The sequence below is a fragment of the Streptopelia decaocto genome (assembly GCF_964273445.1).
Source record: "Streptopelia decaocto genome assembly, chromosome: 19".
Lineage (NCBI taxonomy): Eukaryota > Metazoa > Chordata > Aves > Columbiformes > Columbidae > Streptopelia > Streptopelia decaocto.
The window spans coordinates 2,868,764-2,893,830 of NC_138674.1; the positions used below are offsets into that span (position 1 = coordinate 2,868,764).

At 55.0% G+C, this 25,067-nt stretch overlaps 1 protein-coding gene across 1 annotated transcript; it reads left to right on the top strand.

Annotated features, from left to right (window-relative positions):
• Window positions 1–1,042: 1,042 nt before the first annotated feature.
• MAPKAPK2 (MAPK activated protein kinase 2) lies at window positions 1,043–23,282 on the top strand. The gene is made up of 10 exons (XM_082069249.1): window positions 1,043–1,502; window positions 17,494–17,633; window positions 19,303–19,367; window positions 20,139–20,218; window positions 20,323–20,449; window positions 20,731–20,806; window positions 20,912–21,036; window positions 21,293–21,378; window positions 21,502–21,582; window positions 21,816–23,282. Exons 1-10 carry the CDS (start codon window positions 1,254–1,256, stop codon window positions 21,957–21,959), a joined length of 1,173 nt encoding a protein of 390 aa, XP_081925375.1. The 5' UTR covers window positions 1,043–1,253; the 3' UTR covers window positions 21,960–23,282.
• The last annotated feature ends 1,785 nt before the right edge of the window (window positions 23,283–25,067 follow it).

The window sequence follows — 25,067 nt, forward strand, 5'->3', positions numbered from 1 at the left end:
GGATTCTGCTGTAGTCATTTTCTTTTGCTCTTGCTTTCCTTCAGTTGCAAATAGAAGAGGGAAGTCCCACTTGCTCTGTCCGTTGTGACACCAGTGAAACTGCTGACATTGGTGTGGATGAATGGGACGTGTCAGCCCCTCGGCTGTGCTGCTCAGGCTGGGCTTGTATGTGTGGCTGGGCCTCAGGATATTGCTCTAGGCTCCGCTTTTTGCTCCTGGTATGGCTCTGGGCACACTTCTTCCTCCCTCTTCCTCGGGGCATGCTCGCTGCTTTCTGTGGGACAGCTGGGTAGGAGGGGGATGAATGTAAAAAAACATACACATTCTTTATTTAGAAAACAAGGATTATCAGTGACAAGCAGGCTGTGCTTTTTATGTCCATAAACAAAAAGTCTTGATTTTCCCATTGTGCTTCAGCTGAAGAAACGTTCACTGGGTATTGCCGGATGCCAGGCAGCTCCATGGCACATTGCACCTCGGTGCAGATCCCTTCTCTCTTAGCTGTGTCTCTGTCTTTATTGGATTGTGGACTCGACATGGAAATAGGGGTTAATTTGTTATTGTCAGGATGGCCTTAATTCTTTTCGGACTGGTGTCTCATCCCCTGCCTGCTTGTGGTGGTGTTGACATCTCTCGTCTTCCTGGGAACTGGTTACGAATGGAGCGATCGGTGAACACGGTGTTTGGGCACCGACAGTCAGCGCCCCGTCAGAGCTGTAAGGATGCTTTTGGGACACCGGGAAGACGCCAAACGTGCTACTTGGGTGTCACTGGCGGTGGGACTGGGAACCCCACGACCTGTTGACATCCCAGCGCGAGAGCTGGAAAACGGTGGGTGCGCTCTCCTCTGCCCTCCCGATGTCCCGCAAGCGCTGAGAACCCCCGCCAGCCCCCTCGGAAGCGCAAGAAGCAGCCGGGGGAAGCGGCGGGACCGCGCTGCGCCGCCTCCCCGCGCCCCCCCGCCCTGTCCCGGCGGGCGCAGGCCCGGTGCCCGCCCCGCCCCGTCCCTCCCCCGGCGGCCGGGGCCGGCCGAGGCGAGGCGCTGACATCAGAGCCGGGCCGCGCCGGGAGGAGGAGGAGGAGCCGCCGCCGCACCGGAGCGATCGCTCTTCTCGGGGCCGGGGCGCACCGGCGGGGGGCGGCGGCGGCGGCGCTGCTTCACCCCCCCGCCCCTTCCCGCTTCCACGGGGCTCCGCCGGCTGCGAGTCCCGGAGCCCGCCCGCCCGCCCGGCGCGGCCCGCCCGCCGCCCGCCATGCTCTCCGGAGCGCCGCCGCCGCCCGCCGGCTTCCCCAGCCCGCCGCCGCCCCAGCCGCCGCCGCCCCCGCCGCCCGCCGCTCTGCCCCACGGGCCGCCGCCGTTCCCGGGGAAGGGCGGCCTGCAGATCCGGAAGAATGCCATCACGGACGACTACAAGGTCACCACGCAAGTGCTGGGCTTGGGGATCAACGGGAAAGTTTTGGAGATCTTCAGTAAGAAGAGCGGGGAGAAGTTCGCTCTCAAGGTGCGAAAGGGGATTCGGTGTAGCGGGGGACGGGGACCGGACGGGCGGGCGGCTCCGGGCTGCCCCCGCCCCGCCGCGGAAGGGGCAGGAGGAGCGGGCAGCGGCGGCGCTGCCTGACAGTGATGGAAGGTGTCTGCTGCGGGGCGGGGGGGTCCCGCCGGGCCGGCCACGGGACAACGGGCAGCGACAGCAGGAACCGGGAGCGGGGCGTGCGGCCGAGCCGGCTGGGACAATGGGGCCGGCTGCTGCCCGGCCGGCCCGCCATGCTTTAATTTGTTTCGTTTTGTTTTTCCCTCGTTAAAAGCATCGAGAGGTGGCTTTCCGGCTTTCTGATCTAACATCTGGGGAGCCCACCCTTGGGGGTTTGGAGCAGAGAGGAGCCCTCGGCCTGGCTGTTGTCACCCCGTGGGGTGACATCTGGAAACGGGGGTTTTCCTGCATGGAGCCACTCGTAGCACTTTGTGTACATGTGGGCAGCTGCCAGAGTGTCCCTGTCTGCTGGCAGGTCACTCCTGGCCCCAACCATCCGAAACGGTGTGTGACACCGAGCAGCTGTCATCCCCTGCTCCGGACTGGGAATTTTTCATTGTTGTTGTGTTTACCCCTTGTCCATAACTTCTTTTTGTTTGAAAGACGCGTAGGTAAATAGCAGCTGCAAAGGTGTATTTTAGCACACGCTCGGTGATGCGACAGTTCCCTTGTTTTCAAAGGAGGTTTTGGAGCGAAGCGGGGAGCGTGTTCTCCCTGCCGGAGGGACTCGGGGAAGTTTGAATGGATTCACGACACGCTGAGCGGCGCTGGGTGACGTGGGTACAGGCAGTCTGCGCGGCGGGAGCGTCGTGTTCTCTAGCATCCGTGCAATTTGCGCCCACACATGAGCTGTTCAAACCCTCGGTGTTACCCTGAGAACCACAAAGGCTACAAAAAACCCCACCTAAATCCATAACCCCCCACCTCTTTTGTTTTTTAGAGCTGCCCATCTGTTGGTATCTGGGATTCCTAACCTGAATGAATGAATGAACAAGTGGCTTCAGAGGCACAAGTCACACCGTGGGGGTGGTGAGGTCGGCAAGGGATGGTGCTGAATCCCTGCGGTTAAGGAGGGGGGTTCAGTTGAGCAATAAAAGTTTGACTTTTCCTTCGGAAATGGAGGCATTTCTCATGAGTACTCCGAGATGACATGTATTGTCATCTTGTTTGGTTGGAAATCGCTGAAATCCTCTTCTGTTTTGACAGCCGGGCTCCTCCTCGCTTCTGCAGTTGACTCAAGTATTTAAAGCGCAGATTCCTGCACTTCCCTTTTGTAGCCCTGGAAGGGGAAGGAGCGCAGAGGAGACCGAATGCCGGCGGTTCCTCCCTGCCCCTGTAGGATGGTCAGATCCTGGGGTTGGTGCCGTTATCCCGCCCGTACCAGAGTGCAGTGCAGTAGATGGGGTCGGGACTTAGTGCCGCGAGTTGCGTTCGTTCCTTGGCCGCGTTGAGCGGGACTTCACATTGTAACGTAGGAGCGTGGTGCAGAATGTCTGCATGGCTCTTGGAAGGTGAGGTGTATTCGGTGCTGAATCCCTCTGTCCCCTTCCCTGGCCTCTTCACACGTCCCTGCTGGGGAGAGAAGAGCTCAGCTGGGTGGGTGGATGTGTCTCTGGCTTTTCAAAGAGCAGCACAGCTGCTACTGTAAGTGATTCCTTCCAGCCCCTTAAAAAGTGCTACTCTGTGAGTTCAGGCTCTTGGATGGGCCGGTGTGTATCCAGCTCACGAGCTACAGGCGTGGGTTATTTGGTTATTGTATTTGGACCGAACTGCTCAGCCCAAACTCTGCCCTAGACGCGATGTGAGCTGACTTCATCCCCTCCTCTGACACGCAGCCGGGATAACATCTCAGTTAGAGACCTGAGGAGAGGTATTTGGACCTGGATTACTCATGGGCTGCATCACTGTGGAAAGATGACCTAAAGCAGGATCCACAGAAATGATTGCATCGAGTTGTCATGTTTCAGATGATGCTTAAAAGAATCCTGATGGCCCACGGCCAGAAGCCACAGCTGAACTCCCTCTGTGCTGCCTGCTTTGGTTGTGCAGCAAACCTTTCCATTCGGAACATTGCTCTTTACATTGCCTATTCCAGAATCTTTTATAATAATGCAATCCTCCGCTGGAGGGAAACAATTGTATCTTTCTCTGATATTAATGGTGTCTTCTGGTTATGCTGTGCTTCCTTTTGGATCGTGAGCAGTTCCTATGCCATTAAACCTCTTTCTCCCAAACAGAGAGCTGCATTTGGATTAGGGTTTTGCTGAGAGTCACTTTGCTTAAGCGAACTTTTCAGTGTTCCAGGAGAGTGTGAGCCAATTTTCTCTCTGTCCAATGCAATAGTCCATGGCAGAGGCGCGTCATTAAATAAAATGTGTGCGAGTTGATGTGTGGTAGTTAAATTTCGGTACAGTACCCAGGTGAAAACAGGAGTTATTGTTTATTTTGTTAGTTTCCCACCCCCACTTCTATTTTATTGTTTTGGTATCGAGCAATACCTGAAGTGTGGCATCTCTGAATTATCTGATGGGAAGCAGGCTACTGACAGTCCCACTGACCCACAACTTGACCCTGTTTGATGCGCAGTGATTTACTGCAGGGACATAAAGTCCATGGAGAGGTGATGAACGGAACTGAAATGCAAAGTCTAGGTGGTTTCTTACCCCTTTCTTCTTTGTACCTTGGTGTGATTTATTACTCGGCAAAATGAGGCTTGTAATTTCAGTAGAGCCTGCTGTATGTAGGTCACTGCTGACCTGACTTGGCGTTGTTGGTTGTGGTCAGGCTGTTGGCATTAGTGACTCAGGCTGCGACAGTGGGGCTGGGAGCAAGGTCTGTCTCGCCTGTTGCAAATTCCACTCCGAAGACTAATCTTTAGGCCGGATACTGGGCTGATGGCTGGCTGTCTTAGTTGGGTGAGGAAATCAGTAAGCCAGACCAGAGAGTAGTGGCCGGTAATGGTGGATGGTGAGTTTTAATCTGTTGCACGCGTCACTTGATGGAGCTGTTTGTGGAGCGGGTTTCCTTTAAAACAAATTACCAAACCTCACTCCTAACCCCAGCTTCAAAGCAGGAAATCCTCACCTGGGCTGGTGAGTTTGGAAGAGCTTTGCAGGACCTTTGAGACTGTTTGCAAACCTGCCCTGTTTCTTGAGCACCCTTGGTATTTCGGGGCATGTTTGTGAAACCCTCTCAGTCTCATTCTCAGCCTCATCAGATAATCTGTGAGGGATGGTTCCTTCGGTAGAGAAGAAGGAAGGAGCCCAGTACTTGTGTGGTTTACTATCCTTATAAGATGCCTGTCGTGGAAGTGGGGCAGGCGTCTCGTAGCTGGGAGCTGAGCTCTGTGTCTGCTGTACTTCTGCTCCCCTCTCGGTGGAAGGATTTTTTTTTCCTAATTATACCATGTATTTTATATAACCAGAAATGTCTTTGCTGTGGCCTTCTGTGCAAGCCGTGGTCGAAAAGCTGTGGAAAGTGTAGTGCGATCACTGGGACTCTTCCAAGGCAGTGATTTATTGACCAAAGGAGCCTGCTGACTCGGGGTTTGAGTTTATTTAAACCATTTAGGATTTGCCATAATCTCTTCTAAATACATTACACGTTCAGAGCAGTCAAACCTACAACTGAGAAGGACTGATAAAGGCCTGGGAGCAGGGGCTTGGTTTCTGCTTTGGCACATGCTCAGGAAGTGGTGGGGTTCTTCCTCTTAATAATAATCTAATGCCATCAGCCACAGGTCTTACAAAAGCAGAGTGATGTTTCCCACATTTTCAGAGGTGGGGAACAGCGATGCAGTGATTTACTGAAGGTCTTGTGGCTTGTCAGAAGCGAGACTGGGTTTAGGGCCGAGCTGCTCACTCCAGGATGAATCCTTCACTTGCAGAAATCCTGCAGGGTGAAAATCCAGCCTCTGTGTGTGCGATGCAACAGCCCAATACAGCCAGGTAAAATGATGAATTTATCATTCACACCGAGCTCCTGCTGGACTCTGTCAAGATTTCTGCTGAGGTGCCGGCTCTGCCTCCGGGTAGCGAGCGACGCAGAGCAGGTGCTGAGCTTTGTCAGACACGCGCTGCCTATTCCAAAGCATTCAAAGCTGTGTATAAATAATAATTTGAAGTTGGGCAGGCTAAGAGCTGGGTCTCCTAGTGTGTTTGCTGGATGATGGGTAGGCACAGATGATGAAAACTCCCAGAAAGGTCCTGCCTAGGAAGCATGAAAGAGCGAGTTGGTGACTTCTCTCTTCCCAGAACCCTCCAGGATGTGCTCTGGGATCCGATGGGATGAACCCCTGATGGGCTGTGCGGGTATGTGGGAGGCATCCGGAGGAGAGGCTGGGTCAGAATTGGCCATTGGACCGTTCCTGCGGCACAGGGAGCAGCGTGGCTCTGGCTTTGGCGTCTCCTGAGCCTTCATGGTGGGCTCACATGCCCCACACCAGGGTGGTCCAAGTGCTTTGCAGCACAGGCAGTAGCTGATACTATTTTAAACCCAACCCTTTTGCTGGGGTTTGCTCTCTCTGCTGAGAGCCTGGGAGGAAAGAGCCCTCCTTCGTGAAGCAACCCTTTCCTCCAGACGTCACCGGCTTCCCGACGGCCCTCGCTCGGCTGCAGAAATCAGGCTCCTCTCCAAGCACAACTGGCCCCGCGCGCCTGGCCTCAAGTTGCAGCATTCAGGCAGCATGACCTCACCTCCTGGTTTCCAAGAATAACGCGCTGCCTCCCCTCCGTCCCGCCGGGGCTGTCTGCAGCGGCCCAGGGCGGCTCTGCTGGGGCTCCGCTCTGGCTGGATGTCCCAGGGCAGCCGTGGTACGTTCAGCTCCTCTCCCCTTCGCAGGCAGGGGTGCGGGCAGGAACCAGGAGAGGGTCTGCTGAGCTTGCCGGCTGGTTTTGGAAAAGGGAGGGTTTGGTGGGGGGAGGATCTGTGAGGACCAAGGTGATCCTACCATCAGCTCCAGGAACCTGGCCTGAGCCCGGGCAGTCACTTTTGGTCGGTGTTTCACTGTGGTCCAGAGCTGTTGAGCATCATGGTTGTCTCTGGTGGGGACACTGGATTTTAGAATCATAGAATGACAGGATGGTTTGGGTTGGCAGGGACCTTCAGAACTCACCCAGTGCCCCCCCTGCCATGACAGGGACATCTTCACCAGCTCAGGGTGCTCAGAGCCCCGTCCAGCCTGGCCTGGGATGTCTCCAGGGATGGTTCAGCCACCACCTCTCTGGCCAACCTGGGCCAGGCTCTCACCACCCTCAGGGACAACAATTTCTTCCTCGTGTCCAGCCGGAATCTCCCCCCGCTTTAATTTTAAAAGCTCCTGAGACCTGTATCCCACTGAAAGCGGCCCCCATCCCCTCTGTGGATGCTCCTCATCTCTCCTGGCTGCAGGATGCTAAAATATATTCTCCTTTCAGCTCTGGCCAGCACGAGGACTGTGTGCGTGACCGGTGCCTGGAGGCTCATTTTGGAGAGGGCTCTCGTCTCTCTGGCCAGTTCCCCTCTGGAGAAGGATGGGGAGCAGCGCACGGGGGTTTAGACCAGGGCACGCAAGAGCGAGTCTGAATGCAGAGAGCTTTAACAGCCTTTTAAGCTGTTGTTTCTTTATACCTCACGGCTGAATCATTTCAAAGACTTCAGCCTTTTAAGATCTTACCAATTTGAGGTAGGGATTATAGTGACCGGAGGGTTTAATGGTTGCATTAACTTGGTGTTTACTTCATGGCCTCAGGAAGACACTAATGGCTGTGAGTGCTGGTAGATCCCCCTGACCTAAAAGGACCTGATACATGAGCTTTGCTGGAGATTCTGTGAGCCACAAAAATGTCATTTGGAGGGTGGTGGGACAGTGCCTGCCATCGGGAGGGGGTTACAGGATGGGTGCCAGTGTGGCTCCTCTCTGAGCGCTGCGGGGAGCACGTGGAGCTTTGCTGCAGCTCTGTCTTCAGGCTGATGCTGCCAGGGAGGACAACAGCACCTTCCTGAGTTACTCCCATACAGCTGCTTTGCTCTGACAAAGTCCCTTCTCCCAGCGGAGAGGACAGGTGAGCACGTTGGCTCAAGCGGTTTTCAGCTGGCACACCGTTTGCCGTCATATGTAATGAGATTATTTAAGCTATTGGCGTCAGGGCTGCATGTGATTATGTGCCTGGCTGGTCCAGCGAGCTGTAGCCTAAACTAGAGATAAAGTTCAAAACGCAAGCCCAGATCTGAATGTTCCTGGGGCGCCCAGCCAGGCTGGGGCTTTGCAGCCCTGCTCTTCCTACGTATCCTTACCTGGTTTGGGCTATAGATTTGGGATCAGTGGAGGGATGGACTCATTTCCCTTCATAGTTAACTTTGGTGCCTCACTTTGTGTGGCTGCAGCCAGCTCCCCTGGGCGCTCCTCTTGAGTTCAACCTCTCCAGCTCTGCTGGCCCCAGAAAAGGGGAGTAAATTTGGCTCAGCATTGTCATTGCCATACGCATCTCACACTGGAACAGGTCTGAACGGGTATGACACCTCCTGGGTTTCCATGGGGTGGACACAGGTGGGAACATCTTCTGCTAAATATTCAGAAATAGAGCAACTGCCCTCTCCATCTGCTGCTCTCCTCTGGCCCTGGTACATGGCACTGAGCTGGGGCAGCCTCCTGAAAGGCTCCTCGGACCTCCTACCAAATGCATATTTTCAGGGAATATGGCTGGAACACACGATGGGGCTGTGGAAATTTGGCCGCTCAACCTGCAATTCCAGTAGCTGCAGCTTGTTGCTTCTTGCGCCGTAGGTGCGAGTGGGAGCTGGGTGCAAGCGGTGCTGCTTGGAAATGGGGATGGCATCCACGGCATCTTAGCTGGGCTGGGGGGAAAGCAGATACGATCAGAGCCAAACAAACCAGAAAGTACGCGTGGTTATCCTCAACCCACTTTAAGGAAAAAAACAAAGCAGGGGGGAGCTGGTCTGGGAGGAGAGATATGGTTTTATTTTCAGTAATAATGACAGCCTTATTGCATCTACCAGCTCAGTGTTTGCTTCAGGAGAGTTTTAACATACTATGTATTCACTTGTTTTAGCAAAAAGGTGTCACCTGCAGAGCACTGGCTCTCAGGGCCGAGCTGCTCTCAGACATGGCCAGGCTACAGGAGCCATGGGGCTACGTGAAGCCATTGTCACCTGTACCAGCCTCCTCCCACCTGCCCGGTCCCCTCCAGGCTCTGCTGTGACTCCGTTGTCCTCTGCAGCCCTTTCGCAACCTCCCTGCCCATCGCGCTGGGCAGATTGCGCAGAAAACCCCGGCAGCTCTTGCGCAAGTGGCTGCTGTGCTGGGAAGGGCGGGCTTGCCAGAAAGTTTAAACCCAGCTTATCTCCTGGAAGTCGTCAGAGCTGCGAATCTGATGCTTTTGGGTGGGTACCGCCCATGCCATGGGCAGTGCTGGTGCAGGGCATGACTTTTGGGGAGCCTGGGGGTGTTGTGGCTACATCTGCCTGGGCTCCCAGAGAGAACATCTTCCTCTTAGGAGATTGGTAGAGACTTGCCGAGGTGTTTATTTTTGTCCACAGTGCTTTTCCCAGCAAGGAGTGACCCTATTCCCAGCGTGAGGGTCCGCACGTTTGTGTCACTGGGGCTGCTGGAGCCCCGGGTGGGCAGGCGGCCGAGCCGCACAAAGGCTGCCCTGTCTGCTCTTTGGCTCCCCACAGCCTGAAGCCCTTTTCCTGAATAAGTGGGATTGAAAAAGCTTAAATTCCTACAAAGCAGGACCTGGGAGCCCCTGGCCAGCCTGGAGAAAGCAGCTTCTCCCCGTGCCCTGGGGCTTCCCTGGGGTGAGCTGGTGTCAGTAAGGCTGTCTGTCCGTGGGGTTTCTTTTTAAGGGCTGGGTATGGGAATACCTGAGATGAACAGCCTGGCTTGCTGGAGGAGCAGCAGTAGCTTCAAGAGGAGGTGTTTTTGGTAGTTTGTTTAAATAGCCCTGCTTTCATCCTTTTATCCCCCTTTCTATTCTAATCTACCAGGCAAAATGTGTCCAAAGCATTCGCTGTCTGTTCTGTTTGGTGAGACATCAAGGAACCTGCTGGTAAACGCTGTCTAGCAGTGGGGTACTGGGCATCCATGAGAGGACCAGCGAGTCTTTCCCAAAGTGCCTGTGCTTTTGCTGTATATCGAAAAGATGCAAGGATGCAAAACCTCTGCTGTGGACCCCTCGCTCTGTGCTGGTTTCTGCTGGGCAGGATCTCTTTGTGGGCACAGCCTTTAGAGACCAGAGTTTCCCTCCTGGTAACACGGAGGGGCTGAAGGTTTCTCCTGCGATGGTGTTTTTGGAGGTGTGTGCACCCAGATGCTTTGCAATGAGTTTTGCATGCTTGTTGGCTGAGGTATTTTGAGGTTACAATGCTGGTGGTCTGGGCTCCATCCAGGCTTCACCAAACCCCCTGGGCTCTGCGGCTGCTGCCAACAGGTGCCGTGGAGGCTCTCGGGGCTGCCCAAAGCCTGGAGGGAGCTAATAATAACCCCTGTGTCCTGAGAGCTTTCATGAGGTGCTAGCAGGATGCAGAGAAGGGCTTTTTAAAAATAGAAACGCAACTGTGTTTTCCTCCCAGCTGCAAGAGTTTAAGGATGGTTGGGGTGTGCATCCCAGTCTCCTCTCCAGGATATGTTTGCTGTGCCCTGGTGGTGACAAAGCCCATGACGAGGGTGAAACTCTACTAAACAAACAGCCAAGGAAAGGGCAAAATGTGCTGTCGTCACCAGGCTCGCAGGTTGTGTAAATAAACCCCTCCTCAGGCTTGGCACGGGTGGAGGAAACGCGTCCCCAGGTTGTGCCGCTTCCAGTGCGGGGGGTGAATGGCACTTCAAGAGTGGTTGGCCTCCATGTGGCTTTGTGTTTTGTTTTTCTTTAAATATATATATTTCAATATATATTCATTTACACTGCTCCAGGATCAGTGGAGGCTGGGCCCGTCTGTCCGTCTGTCTGTCTGACACACAAGGGAAAGCCCCCGGTCATGCTGTAGAGGGCCGGTGGAGGTGACAATGTGCTGTGCCTGGGGTGAGAAGCTCTTTTTCTTAACATTTTTTTGCAGCTGTGCCTGTGGGAGGGAAGTGCAAAGGACACAGGTCAGTGCTGAGTTAATGGTTACATTAGTGTTTGTTTCTGTATTAATCATGCCTGCGAAGATCAACCACTTCCTATCATAAAAGCACATGTGTGCACTTTTCCGTTCACGAGCCCGGCAGCTCTGGTAGGAAATCTGGCGATGGACGGGGCTTGGGGAGGGGTTGGACCTCACCCCGTCCCCGAAGCTTTACAAGGAGGCAACAGTAAAGGGGCTGCATGTGGAGCAGATCCAGTGGCCACAGCCGTGTCTCACATGAAGATATCTGCTCCATCGGGACCTGCTCTGGCCCCCTTGGATTCACAGGAAGGTTCTGGCCTGGGTGGTGGCTCCATTGCTCCAGCCCATTCTGCTCCCTGGGATGTCCCCCTGTGTGGCAGGACATGATGACACTGTTCATCCATGGCTAATGCCTGGGCTGACATCTTGGCCTGGTGTGATCTGGAGAGACGAGTATCAAGTGAAAAGAATCCATCATCACCAAAACCCAGCGCTGTTTCTGACGTACAGGAAGAGGATGATACCCAAACAAAAACCTGGGACTGAATGCTCCCCTAAATTTTGTTTTTCTCAGATAAGTGAAGCTGAAACTCTCTATTTCTCATCATTAGACACCAGCTCCAGCCTGCTGCTGGTGTCGTGAGTCAGCAGGGATGCTTCGTGCTGCCGCCTTGTTGCCATTCACCTGCTTTGACTTTTCCCTGTGAGTTTCGCAGCCCCCTCCTACCCGTCCCCTCCCTCCGCCCTCATCCCTGATGTCCCCATCATACTGGTGGCCCTTCCCTCGGCATCCAGGGTGCTGCCCCTGAGCACCCGCTTTGGAGCTTCGTCTCCTTGAAATCAATGTGCCCAAGAGTATTTTTGCTGCAGGGAAATGGGTCCTGCAGAGCAGGGCTGGCCGGGGGGGAGCACCCCGATTGTGCGAGGGACACGGGCCCCTGGCAGGTGGCTCTTATTTAAGCCCAGGCTTCTCTTTTGCTCTTCGCCTTTGTGTGCCTGGAGAGGCTTTTGTTGCAGCCTGAAAAGGCTGAATAGCTGCTGCATCTGTCGCAGGGGAGAGTGGGGTGAGGAAATGCTCAGCAGATGCCCTGGGGAGGGGGTGGCTGTGGGATGGGGGGTCCTAAGCATCCCCCGGTGGGCATGGACCCCCCGGGAGCTGTGGGCAGGGGACCCGGCAGCACCCGGGCATGGAGTGTTGTGCAACCAACTGGTGCTGTGGGTCTCCTTGTGCAACAGCTGCCTCTTCCCTTGCTCCGTTTCCATCCTCTGCCCCTTTGCAAAATCACCCCCAGGAGCAGGGACGAGGCTGCGTGCTCCGACATCTGCCTCTGTCAGCGTGCTGGCTGCTTCTGCTGGGGTTTTTAGGGTTTTCAGCTCGCCTCTCGCACACGCAGCCTTATTCGTGCCTGCCTTATTGCTTGTGTGCGGCCATGCGGGGGCAAAGCTTTCCCTCGATAGCTCCAGGTCTTCCTCTGATAATTCAGGCTCAGAGAATGCGGCCGAGCAGCTCGAGCGTGTGTGTCAGTTCACGTTTGCTCGGCCTGAATTGCGTCTCTAGGCTTGCTCGCTCTTTGTCGCTCTGTCTCATCTAAATAATTCTTTACTGCTGGGATGCTTTTTCCAACATCTCCATCTTCCCTGAGGCCAGAGATTGTGTGGGATGACCTTTTGTTCGCAGAGGTGGGGATGAAGCCACTGCACTCACGTGCTATGGTCAAAGGCTCAGCATCCACCTGGGTGCTGGTGGCACCTCCAGAAGGTGGGGAGCTGGTGGCTGGTCCTGTCCTGCCTTGCAAAGCGTGAGGCTCTAATGAAGCCACCACCATCAGAGAGCAGCAGCCACTCTTCTAAATAGTCGCCCCAGCATGGGACACGCTGTGGGACCCATGTGTGGTGGCTCTTCCAGACATGTCACCTCTTCTCTCTGTCTTTCCCTTGGTAAAACCAACATGAGGATGAGGCTTTTGCCTGGTCTGTTGGAGCTTAAAGCTCTCCAGACACGGGCTGTCTGTGCCTCCGTGTGCATGGGGAGAGCAGAAATTACCCTCAGCTTCAGAAAGCCCCGTTGCCTCTGTCTAAGCGCTGCTGGTAGTGGTGGATGTCAACAGTGGGGCTGGGGTGAATGTAACGGTTTATGTAAGAGCCATGATGATGTGTGGGGGGGGAGGTTTCCTGAGCTGCATGTTTAGTTTTTATGCATTGTGATTGAACCATGAATTTCCATGTGTTTGGTAACATAATTCTTCTCACGGGCTTTGGGACTCGTGATTTTATTTCTCTTTCATAGTTAATAAATGGTAAAAGCAGAACGGAGCTTTGCTGCTTCCATGCCCTTCTGCCGCCTGCTCCTTCTGAACCGCCTTCAGCAGAGGCTGGAGCAGCTTTGGGGTGATTACCTGCGGGCTCCCAAAATGCACTGGCATTAAAGGCAGAAAAAAAGACACACAGGAGATGAGCAGCTTGATCCAGGTCCCCCAGGGCTGTGTCTTATTGTGTGGGTGCGGGGGGCAATGGGGCTTTGCCTTTCCGGCGCTGCGAGGTGGGAACAGCCTGTGCAAAGCATCCAGCGCCGGCTCGACAAATGTGTTAAGTAGCTGACGCCAGTTGGCAACTAACTCGTGTGGAAAGATGAGAAGAGGCAAATCCTTTGAAGAGAAACCCTTTGACTTTATTAGGAAAAAATGCTCCTTGCCCCATGCTAGGGGAACCCGGAGCCTGTGTGTGCAGTCCAGGCAGGGAAACCTCTGCTCTGCTTCCCTGCGGATAACTTGGAGGGTGACAGCCTGCCCTTTCTTTACTGTATGTTTATTTTTATGGCAACTTAAGAACGGTTTATTTTAACCCCCGCGGTGCAAGCAGGTCCCAAAGGGAGCTCCTCGGGATATGGGTGCGCTCCTGTTGCAGGGGGTTGTCAGAGAGGCGGTTGCCGCACAGGGCAAGGCATGTGGGGTGTGCTGCTCCGCTGGGAACCGAGGTGTGATCAAAATAGACACGGAAATAAAAATACCCTCCCTGCGAGAGCAGCTGGAGCCAGAGCACAGAGGGGCAGCCCTGGAAAATGAACGGCTCGGCGTGCCGGTATGTGCCTGATCCTCAGTTTTCATGGAAATCACCCATGGGAGATGAGTTTTTGCTCAGAGGCTCTTGGCCGGGGATGTTTTGCCAGTCTGGGCGAGCGTGCCGTGTTCTCACGGCTCACCGAAGGGCAGCAGTGTTTGGGGCTGTGGTGGCACCCATAGGGGGTGGCAGCAGGACAGGACGGTGTCGTCTGGGTCCTCTCGCTGTGCCGGTGGAGGAGGGAGCTGGGAACCCGCTGTGATTCATGGCTCAGCATCCCGGGAGGAGGCGGCGAGACTGAATCAGCGGTGCCAGAGGAGGACGCGTGCGGGCGAGGGAACGTGAGCGGCTCCGGCCCCCGTGTTTTCTCTGGCATCCTTCTTCCTTCCTCGCACCCACCCGCCTTCACTGCGCTTGGTGTGACGTGATGGGGGGGAAAATTCAGCTCTACGTGCCGCCAAGAAATGCGACAGACCCCTTGGCCCTTTTTCTTTGAGCTAAATCTCATTTTTGATGGCCATGGGCAGCAGCAGGGTTGGCTGGAGCCCACTCAGTTTGCAGCCCCATTGCTTGCGCTGCAGATGCGGCTTGACGAGGTTTGGGTTTGCTGGGTGGTGCCATCCCCCTGCAGATGCCCCCATGAGCTGTTTTGTTTTCAGAAGCTGTTTCTACGGTTTGTCTTTCAAAGGTGGTGAAAAGCCCAGAGCTGCTGTAGGAGCCCAGGAGGAGCTTTTGCTGCCAGGGGGGTCCCAAGCATGTAGGGGCAGGGGCTGCACCATCTGCAGATGCGACTGGTTTTGGAGCCCTCAGCTTGGGGGTTTTAATGAAGCTAATGAGCGCATTTAGCTTTGCACATAACTAATTTCTCTCGCAGCATGTAGTGGCTCCTGGGGGAGCTGGGCTGAGCCAAGGCACAGAATGGTAGCAAACGCCGTCTGCCGAAATCTCGGAGGTGTCAAGCTGCTGCGAGGAGAGCTGAAATGAGGCTGAAAGCTGCATTTCTTCCCTAATTGCGATGAGGGTGGGGTGGCCCTTTCCCCGCTCTCCCTCCTTTCCCGCGGGTTTGGTGAGAAGCAGAGGGGACAGTGCAGAGCTCAGGTTTGGCACAGCTTTCCTGGCTGCCCTGTCACACCTACTGAAGGGACATCAGGATGTGGAGAAATGCTCTGATGATAAGAGGTGCAAAGACCTGCACCGGCTGCAAAGCTACATCTAAAGCACCTAATTTCCCCATCGAGGGAAATGCTCACAACTTGTCTGTGTGTGAATGAGCCCCCTCTGCAGCGCTGCCCTTGTCCCCTGCTCCGGGGACACTTGTGTAACACCGGGATCCAGTTACTGCCCGTGGCGCTGCCTGGGATGTTGGTGCTGAAGCCCTTTTCTCCTGCTCCAGTGAGAGCAATGCTTCCCATCTGAAATAGCAAAGGGTCTGGTCTTCAATGAGCCATCCCTTGGAAGGGGAACAGGAGATAAGAGAGATGGAAAAGCTGAACTGAGAGCAGCTGTGGGCTGCCGGGGGTTTCCAGTGGGTCGTGCATCTGCTGCCATCTCCCCTCTGCGAAGGGTTAACTCTGGCTGTGCTCTTGATTGCTGTGGTTGCAAAATCTCCTGCTTCCGAAGCTGCTGGGAGGGGACAGTGACCCCAGGCTGGTACCCTCAGCTGGCGCGGGATGGGGGCATTTCACCCTTGCTGAACCTCGAGGAAACACGAGATGCTTTTCCCATTCCAGCCTCCTCGTTGCGAGCCAAGAAATATATGGTTTGGACACCGCCACATCCCTCCCGCGTCCCCCCGCAGCAATAACAGCCAGCACCGCGCAGCCTCCTTGCGTTTGGCCTTCAGCTCCCTGTCGCCACGCTGTCACCTGCCACCGGGAACACGTCCTAAATAGACCAAATGATTCTCTTAAAGAGGTTTAATTTGCTCCTCTGCCAGGCGGGTGAGCAGCCTCTCCATCCCGCGGTTGGAGAGCGCAGGGGCAGCTGTTTGCTTGCCTGCGGGTGCCTGAGTACAAAAGCAAATGTCAGAGCTGTGCTGGTACAGGTAGTGGGGGCTGCTGTCTTCTAGTTCATTAGAAATACAATTAAGCCCCTTTAAAAGTGCTCTGAGTGGCCTTTAAAAATTAGAGATGTATTTCTGTACACCTCTTGTTTGTCTTGTGCAGAATGATGTTAACTGTCAGCTTCCTGCTGTTCAATTTTCCCAGCGCATAATTACAGAAGTGTTTTTTTCTCTTTTTAATTTTTTTCTTTTTTTTTGTTTTGTATTTTTATTTTCCCTTCAGTTTCCTGGCTCCCTGTGCCAGGTTGCTCTGGAAGGAGCTGCAAATAACCACCAAGCTTTTCTCCAGGCCCCTTCCCTGCCTGCGCGGCTGCTGGGGGGGCTGGCGCTGCGCTCACTTATTGCTTCAGCAGGATCCGGTTTTTAGGGTAATTAAGCAACGGCGGGGCAAGGAGGGACTGAGCAACCTCCTGCCCTGTCTTCCTTTCGCCCGAGGTTGTTGGTGCAAACCATGTAAAGTGGTTGTGCAAAGGGTGGTTGTGCCAGGCCAGCAAAGCATCCAGGGGCTGATGCTTTTCCACTCGCCAGCTGGGCGCTCTCCTTCACCGAGCAGCCCTGAGAGAGGATGGGGGGCAAGAAGTACGTTTCTGTGTCTGGCTTGGTAAAATGACCAAACTTGCTGTTCCCTGCCGCTGTGTATGGGGGTGGGATGTGTTTCCACGTGCCCCCTCCTGCTGCTGCACCGCGGTGCAGACCTGCTCCTGTGCCTTTCGCTAATCCTGGCCCCAAGAGCTGCTGGAGACAGGAAGGAAAATGAACTCTACTTAAGATAGACACGTTTGTTGCTCTATATTTAGGAGTTTAATAATTAAGGCTGGTTGTTTATCCTGACAAACATGGTAATTAATAGGCTGTGGCAGACGAGCAAATCCTTCCTGCACCTGGGAACTGTGGGTTGTCCCTGGGAAGGGCAAGAGCTTCATTAAAGAGCTGCTGCTGCTTATGAGAAAAGCTGCTATTTTTAGGGAACATCTGGCTGTTCGCTTTGTCCCCTCCCCAGCCACGTGTGGATGGGTGCTGGTGGCCTCTGAATTGTGGAATTTTAGAATCGTAGAATCATTTTGGTTGGAAAGGACCCTTGAGATCATTGAGTCCAACCATTCTCCCACCCCTGGCACTGCCCCATGTCCCTGAGAACCTCATCTCCATCTGTTCAACCCCTCCAGGGGTGGTGACTCCACCACTGCCCTGGACAGCCTGTTCCAGTACCCGAAAGCCCTTTCCAGGAAGAAATTGTTCCTGATATCTGTGTTTGTGCCTGGCACAGAGCAGGAGGGTCCTACCCGCCCCATGGAACATGATGATGTTGTACAGGAGGTTATGGGTGGGCAGCACAGCCAGGGGGGCTGCAAAGGGGAGAGCAAGGATGCTCGGTGGCACCCAGGGCTGCAGTGGCGTGGGTACCAGTTTGCAGAAGCTTATTCATAAATGCAGTAAGATGTCTTGCTGGTTGATGGCACAGGCTGGTTGGGCACCTGGGAGGCATCTTGGAGGGCAGGGAAGCGGAATAAGCTTTTACAGCCTTGGAAGGGAGGGCAAGGAGCTTATGAGAGCGGGCGGCTTCACGCTCTTCCCACTAGATGGGGATGGAGGCATTGCAGAGCACGCTGGAGCTTGCCTCGATGTGCCCGCAGGGAGCACCCACGCTCACCCTTGGCCCCTGTGTGTGCTCCAGGTGGGTGCTGTGCTAGCGGGGTGTCACAGCCTGGCTCTCCTGGGGGGTTCGGGGCTGACGGGGTCTCGCTTCTCTGGCAGATGCTGCAGGACTGCCCGAAGGCCCGCAGGGAAGTGGAGCTGCACTGGAGAGCATCGCAGTGCGCGCACATCGTCCGCATCATGGATGTCTACGAGAACCTCTACCAGGGGAGGAAGTGTCTGCTCATCGTCATGGAGTGGTGAGTCCCCAGCGGTGCTGCTGCAGGTGGACTCTGCCCACCGGAGCACCTGCAGCCCTGCTGGGAGATGCTAAAAAGGGGGGTGAGCACCTTCCTGCGTGGCTGTCGGGGTGCCGGGGACCCAGGGAGGTGCTGTGCTGGGGGAAGCAGCCCACGAGTGGTTGGGGTGCTCGCCCTGGATGCGACGCTGCACCGCTGGCGTTGGAGGGACGGCGGGAGCTGCGCTGGTTCTGAGTCATTCTGAAAAACTCGCTCGGCTGTCAGGAGGCTTCAGGCCTGTGGTTATTGCTGCAGATAGATCATAACCAGACTTGCTTTGGCCATTGAAAGTGGGGGTAGTCAGTGGGTTCCTGGCACGCCAGCCGCAGGCGGCTGGGTCTGCTGGGCAGCACGCAGCCAAGCTGAGCTGGTGCATCTATTAACGCTGCTGCAGCCCTTGCAGCAGCAGTTGAGCGACTCTGGTTCGGGTAGATGTTTGATATAACCTGGGGAGGAGGAGGAGGAATGAAGGGGAAAGTATTGAAACCACATCCCAACCGCAGCTGTGATTTGATGCAGCTTCCTTGCCAAAACCTCTCCTCTGGCAAGCCGGTAGGTCACCTGGGGGGGCAGCGGGTGCAAGGAGCTTCGCCGGCAGCCGCCCGGCTGCCTCTTGTGTGGGAAGAGGCTTCTGAGAACCACGCTGGGCGCCTGGGGATGCAAAAGGTTTGTGCGGCGCATCAGCTCGTGCAGGAAGAAAGCGGTAGTTGAATGGTAGGAAATGAATCCCAGGGGCAGTGACAGCTCCCAGCAGTGTCTCTGCGGTAGCTCCCCGCGGTCCAAGGGATGCTCTGGGTGTGACGCCCATAATAAGGCACCATTTGACTTTTAGCGTGAGCACATGTGTCTCCTCGTGCGCTCCGTGCAGCTGCACTCTATCTGTATTGCAGATGTCTAGTGAACGTCAGGGGCGCTGGCAGGAGATGCTATCTGCGCTGGGAAAACCTGAAAGTGTTTCTGCTCGAGTTAGATAAGGCAGGGACAGGAAGCTGTCCCTGTTCTCATGGAGCATTATCCTGATCTCACTCCTGATCTTTCTGGGAGCTGAGTTTTTCCTTGGGGTACCTGGGGAGAGAACCGCGCCAAGGTTTCCATGGTCGTTCTCCAACATCTTACGTGAGAGCTTGCTCTGCTGCAGCAGGGTTCAGTCTGTGCCTCCCCCATCCCATCCGCGAGCCCATAGCAATACAACGATTCTATGATACTGCTGACGCCTTGCCTGAGCCACAATCTTTGCTCAGCACTTCTGCACGGGGTTAGCACGCCAGCAAGGTGGTTGGCTTGTGAGCGAAACGAGGCCAGGCATACCGGGAGCACCCTCGCCACGTTCAAGCCATGTTTGCTGTCTTTACTGTAAATGTTTTTCTGTGGGCTGGTGGGGAGACCACGTCCGTTTGAACCCGGTGTCTCCACCGCCAGCATGAAGCCTCTGCCCTAATCTTTTCTGGAAGAAGGAGGCTCTGAGGTGCCCTGTGCTCAGAAACACCGACCCAAGGGCTTGGATGGAGAAAGGGGTTTGCGTCTTGCTGAGCTTGTGCAGCTCCGGGCTGAGCAGCAGAGGTTTCGGTTCCGCTCACGCGGGGTGCGAGACGGGCACCACAGCATCTCACGCCTCCTGCTTCTCTTCCAGCTTGGACGGTGGGGAGCTCTTCAGCCGAATTCAAGACAGGGGAGACCAAGCCTTCACAGAACGGGGTACGGAGCCCGCGGGGACCTGGGTTTTCATCTTTAGACCGTTTCTTGCTGATTATAGGAGTCTCTGGTCCAGCCCATTCCCTCAGTTGCTCTTTCGAGTTCCCAGCAGAGTTTTGTGCTTGGGGAATGAGGAATGTAGGTGCAAGTGGCCCTACTTTTCATGCTCAGTCAAGAGCAGGATTAGGGGATGTTTTCCCAGCTGTGCCTGTGCTTTGTCCATCCCGTGACAGCACTGGCAGGAGCTTCACTGACCTTCAGAACCCCCAAGCTCTCCCTCCAAAAAATGATGACCAAGTCCAGTGGTTCTCATAGGTCTCATGAATGTCATTCCCTCTACTCCTATGCCCATGAAAAATGCCCACACAACCCAAACCCTGAGCCTGTTGGCCCCACATCCCACAGGGAACAGTTTTCCCAGTCATTTACCGTGTGGATTTGGGGTCCTTGGTGGTGCTGGAGGCCAGATCAGCCCCCCAACCCTGGAGTGAACCCTCCTTGGGGCTTGTGTGGTTGGGTTTGGGGGTCAGGGACTGGACCCTGCCCCATCCCTCCTCTGGGGAGTTTCTCTCCTGTTTACTGCAGGTTCCTGACCCAGGGGTGGTTGCTGGGGGTGTTCTACTTCAAAAGGGGCACTTTGGGCAGAGGAAACCTCTTTAGCCTCAGCCAGGCTCTTTGGCTCCTGGACTGTGGAGTAACCCAGGAGCAATGCTTGTTTTAACTTGCTTATAAAGGTTTCTGATGTTTGTTTGTTTGTTTGTTTTCCTGCTTCAGAGGCTTCAGAGATAATGAAGAGCATTGGGGAAGCCATCCAGTACCTACACTCTATCAACATCGCGCACCGGGATGTGAAGGTACCATCCTAAATACTCAGTGATGCTGAGCCCCACCAGGCCCATGGCAATGCCACAACTCCTCCAGCTCTGCCGCTCACTTCTTCTTCCCCGTCTTTCCACAGCCCGAAAACCTCTTGTACACCTCTAAAAGGCCCAACGCTGTGCTAAAACTCACGGACTTTGGCTTTGCTAAAGAAACCACCACGCACAACTCCTTGGCCACCCCGTGCTACACGCCGTACTACGTGGGTAAGTGGCTGGGGGGTCTGAGCTGGCAGGTTTGCAGGGCTGGAGGGCAGAGCCGGGGGGGTTGATGGTGCTCAGCCCATCACCTCTGTGGCTGAGGCTGCATGGGGCTGCAGGCAGCTCTTAGAGACTCCATCATAGAATAGTTTGGGTTGGAAGGGACATTTAAAGGTCACCCAGTCCAAGCCCCTGCAATGAGCAGAGACACCTTCACCCAGACCAGGTAGATCCCTCTCGCCTGGTGCTGCCACTTTGACTAAGGACTTTGTTTCTCTCTTTACCAGCCCCGGAGGTTCTTGGCCCAGAGAAGTACGACAAGTCCTGTGATATGTGGTCACTCGGAGTCATCATGTACATTCTGTAAGTCCCACGGGTCCCTCTCCATCCTGGTGGGGTCAGAAACTCGTGGTGGAGCTGAGCCTTTTGGGGCAACACGCTGACTTTCTGCTCCCCGTCCCGGCACAGGTTATGCGGGTACCCCCCTTTCTACTCCAACCACGGCCTGGCCATCTCACCGGGTATGAAGAAGCGAATCCGAATGGGCCAGTATGAGTTTCCCAATCCTGAATGGTCCGAGGTGTCGGAGGAAGGTAAATGCGGTCCCTACGATGCTGTGTCCCTGGGCTGGGGTCTCCTGCTGGGGGGAGCCCGGGCATGTTGTGGGTCACCTCTTGCTGATGCAGCAGCTTTGCCTCTCTTCTCAAGAGGCTTTTGCTGAAGTGTTTGACCAGAGTGTGTTCTTTGGCATGGAGGGGATGGAGGGTGCGTGGGGCCACTGATGGGTGTTGGAGCACGGGATAGAACACCCTCAGGAGCTAATTCCCAGCCTTACCCAAACCCTTCCAGTTAAGCAGCTGATCCGTAACCTGCTGAAGACGGACCCGACCCAGCGCATGACGATAACGGAGTTTATGAACCACCCCTGGATCATGGTGAGTGTGGGGTTGATGAGGCAGCGGGATGGGGATGGGGATTGGGATGGGATGGGATGGGATGGGATGGGATGGGATGGGATGCCTGCAGCCCCCAGCTCACACTCCTCCACTCTCTCACAGCAATCCATGCAGGTGCCCCAGACCCCGCTGCACACCAGCCGTGTGCTGAAAGAGGAGAAGGATCTATGGGAGGACGTGAAGGTAAAACCTCTCTCCGTGGCTGCTTGCGACTCTCTGTGCCACCTGGGGACTGTTCGCTTCCACCTTCTCATCACAAACTGGGCTAATTCGCACACGGTGTGAGAGTGCTGGCTCCTGTGGGCTGGGAAAATCGGTGGTGGGATGCTCGGACCCTGCTGTGATTTGTTCCGATGGGGGGTTCAGGGGAAAAAGGGGTGCACGGCTTTGCTGACGGTGCTGCCTCCTGCCCGCAGGAGGAGATGACGAGCGCGCTGGCCACCATGCGAGTGGACTATGAACAAATCAAGATCAAGAAGATCGAAGATTCCTCGAACCCTTTGCTGATGAAGAGGCGGAAGAAAGCGAATCCCACCGAACCCGCCGCGCTGCCACACTGAGGGTGCCCCGCGCCCATTGGCCCTTGAGAAAGCAATAACTATATATATATTTTTTTTAAGAAAAAAAGACAAAAAGAGACAGACTGTTATATCGAGCGCATGGAATTCAGACATTTTTACCAGACTAGTTATTTTTAGCTACTCACCTGTGTTTCTGACCTTTCTGGAGCAGGTGGTAAGATCCCCCTGTCAGATCCACATGTTTCGGCCGGAGGTTTTTGTCCTGTAGGTGAACGCCGCCGATAATTGGATTTTCTCTTTCTTTTGTGAAACAGTTTTGATTTTTATTATTTTTTTTCCTTCCTTCCAAAGACATGGAAATTCCTGTGGTGACCTTTTTAGGGTATATATAACATATAAATATTTTTTAAAAACTACTGTAGAGCTGAAACCCAGACAGCGTGTTCCCTGTGTGAGTGCTGGTTAGAGATGGGCTTTGGGTTTGGGAGGGGGTCGAGGGGGGACAGGGAGGGACAGCTGCCTTGTCCCCATCCTACTGTGCATGGCAGGGCTGGCACAGGGGGGTCCCCGTGGCCACCGTGCTGCTTTGCCGGCCTGGAAAACTGCTGTTTTTAAAGCAGGGTAGCCAAAAAATACCCCCCCCCAACCCCTCCCTGACATGGAAGCCTCGACTCTACCTGGCGGCGCGTGGGGCAGGTCTGTGTGTCTGTCTGTGCGTGGGGTGTGTGTCGTGTCCGTGGGTGCGGAGCTGCTCGTGGCTCCCCCACCGTGGCTGTACCTGTGCCTGGAATCCAGTTCTGACCTCAAGGGGGGAAAGTGGGGGGGATGAGCAGGAGGTCAGGACTCCCCCACATCCCCCCCCCACTCTGCAGGGACTGCCTCCCCCAGCCCTGGGGACGATGCTGTCCTGGGGGGTCCCCAGGGAAAAGCAGGTGGCGTGGGGAGGGGGTGGCGATGGTGTGGGGCTGTAGCTTGAGCTGGGACAGCAGCACTGTCCCCTCCCTGGCCAGGGCTGGGAGTCCTGCTGCCCCCCCAGCCGTTTGGCTCCTGCCAGGGCGCTGGGAGCGATCCTTTGCTCCCCAGAGCAGGATGGCTGCTCTCAAGTCTTTAGTCCATGAATTATTATTATTATTATTTGTCATAATGTTTCACTGCGTTAAATGTGTTTGAATGGGGAAAAAACCAATTTTTTAAGGCAATGTTTTTAGGCGATCTTTTAGACACTGTATGGAATTGTAATTTGTTTTAAAAACCAGTTTTTACCCCCCCTTTTTTTTTTTTTTTAATTTTTTGTCTGTTGGCTTATACTAATCTTCCCGCTCTGTTCTTCAGTCCTTTGGATTAAAGACACTTAATGCGTCACCCAGTCTCTCCTCCTTGCTTGTGTGGCTGTGAAGAAACACCCTGATGCTCCAGGCTGGGCAACCACTCACCTGATGTCTTGAAATTGCTGCTTTCTTTTCTTTTCCACCAAAGAGGCTGAGCTCCCCCAGATTGTTCTTTAGGGATGCTCCAAGGATGAAAATGCTGTATCCCTTTGCTTGGGGCCAGTCGCTTGAGATCTCATGGCCAGGTCTGTCCTGGCTGCTGCAAATAGGATTTCATCCCAGGCTGGGGTTTTGGGGACGTGGGATGTGGCTGTGGGCGCTGCGCCCGGGTGCCAGCAGGGGACACTGCGCATCCATTGTGGTGGCCTGGCTGTGGGTGCTGGGACACGGTGGCCCTTGGGCTGTCACCAGCCCTGCCCGGTCCCCACGGTCCCCCCTGCACTGGTGGCCCCGGGGTGTGCAGTGGGGGCTGCGCTGGGGTTTTTTTGGCTGCTGCTGGTACCAGTGCTGAGCTGCGGTGTGTGCAGGGGGGAGGAAGTGGTGAGATCCCCAGATGCCTTCCTCATCCTCCTCCTCCTCCTCGGGCTGTCAGTGTGGGCAGCGAGGGGGCTGCAGAGGGACTCAGATGGGTCCTGGTGGGTCATTCAACTCCAAACCATCCTTTTTTGCTTCCTGTATTTGGGACTTTTCCCTGGGGGACTCAGTCTGAGCTCCAACTGGGGACCCCTGGGTGAATTTGCAGCCCCTGAGCTGAGCGCTGGGCGGGAGGGAGCACAGTGGTGCTGCTCAAGAGCTTTGCCAAACCACAGAGCAGGAAGGCTCCAATACAAAGGGCTTTATCTGATTATTTATTTCATTATTTCACACTTGGAGCCCAGTTACTTTTCACTCCGACTGATGGAGCTGCGTTTTCTGACAGCGCTGGCTGAACGAACCTTGCGCTGGGGCTGCCGAAATCTCTCCTCTGCCCTGGCTGTGGGTATCTCTGAACCACACGAGATCCCTGGGCTGTTGGTTCTGCCCCAGCATGTCCTGGGATGGGGCAGTAAATACTGGGAACGGGGGCATGGGGAGAGTAATGGGGGGGTCTCCCAGCCTTTCCTCCCCTTTTGGAAACAATCCCAGTGCCCCAGCTGCCTCTGGGCCTTTTGGGGTATTGAGATGTGGGGTGGGATGTGCACCCCATAACGCAGGTTGGCTGTGGTTGGGCTGTGGTACATGTGATGGAGGTTTTGGACCAGCTGTGGTGAACTGGAGGGGATGCCCTGATGCTTCCCCTTGTTACTGGGAGCTCCTTTGCTCAACCCAAACCTTCAGCCCTGGCTCTCACTTAACGCTGCATCTTGCTCAGTTTAATGGGATGGACGGGATGCAATGGGCTTTCTTCTCCCTACCTGCAGGAGCGCCCCGAGGTATTTTCAACCTACATTGGGCCAAAATTCAGCCTGAATCTGCTCCAAAGGTCACAGTCCCACGCCATGGGGTTTGGAGTGCTGCACCAGTTCCCCTGCAGCATCTCTGCAGGTCCCAAACGGAAGATTCCAGCCACAGGCATGTGCCAGCAGCAAACCAAAATTGCCAGCACATGTTGTGGTTTGGAGATGCACTGACTGAAAAGGTTTTGTCTTTTCAAGAAGTTGGCAAAATGCTACCACCGTGCAGCAGCGTTTGCTCAAAGTGTAACGTGAGAAGCTGAAAGTGGAACTCGGAGCTGCCGGGGTCCCGAGCTGAGCTGCCTCTGGCTGATGCAAACTCTTTGCACTTATAAATGCTTAAACAAGCACTTTTTACAGGCTCAATGTTGTATCAGTCTGGAGGA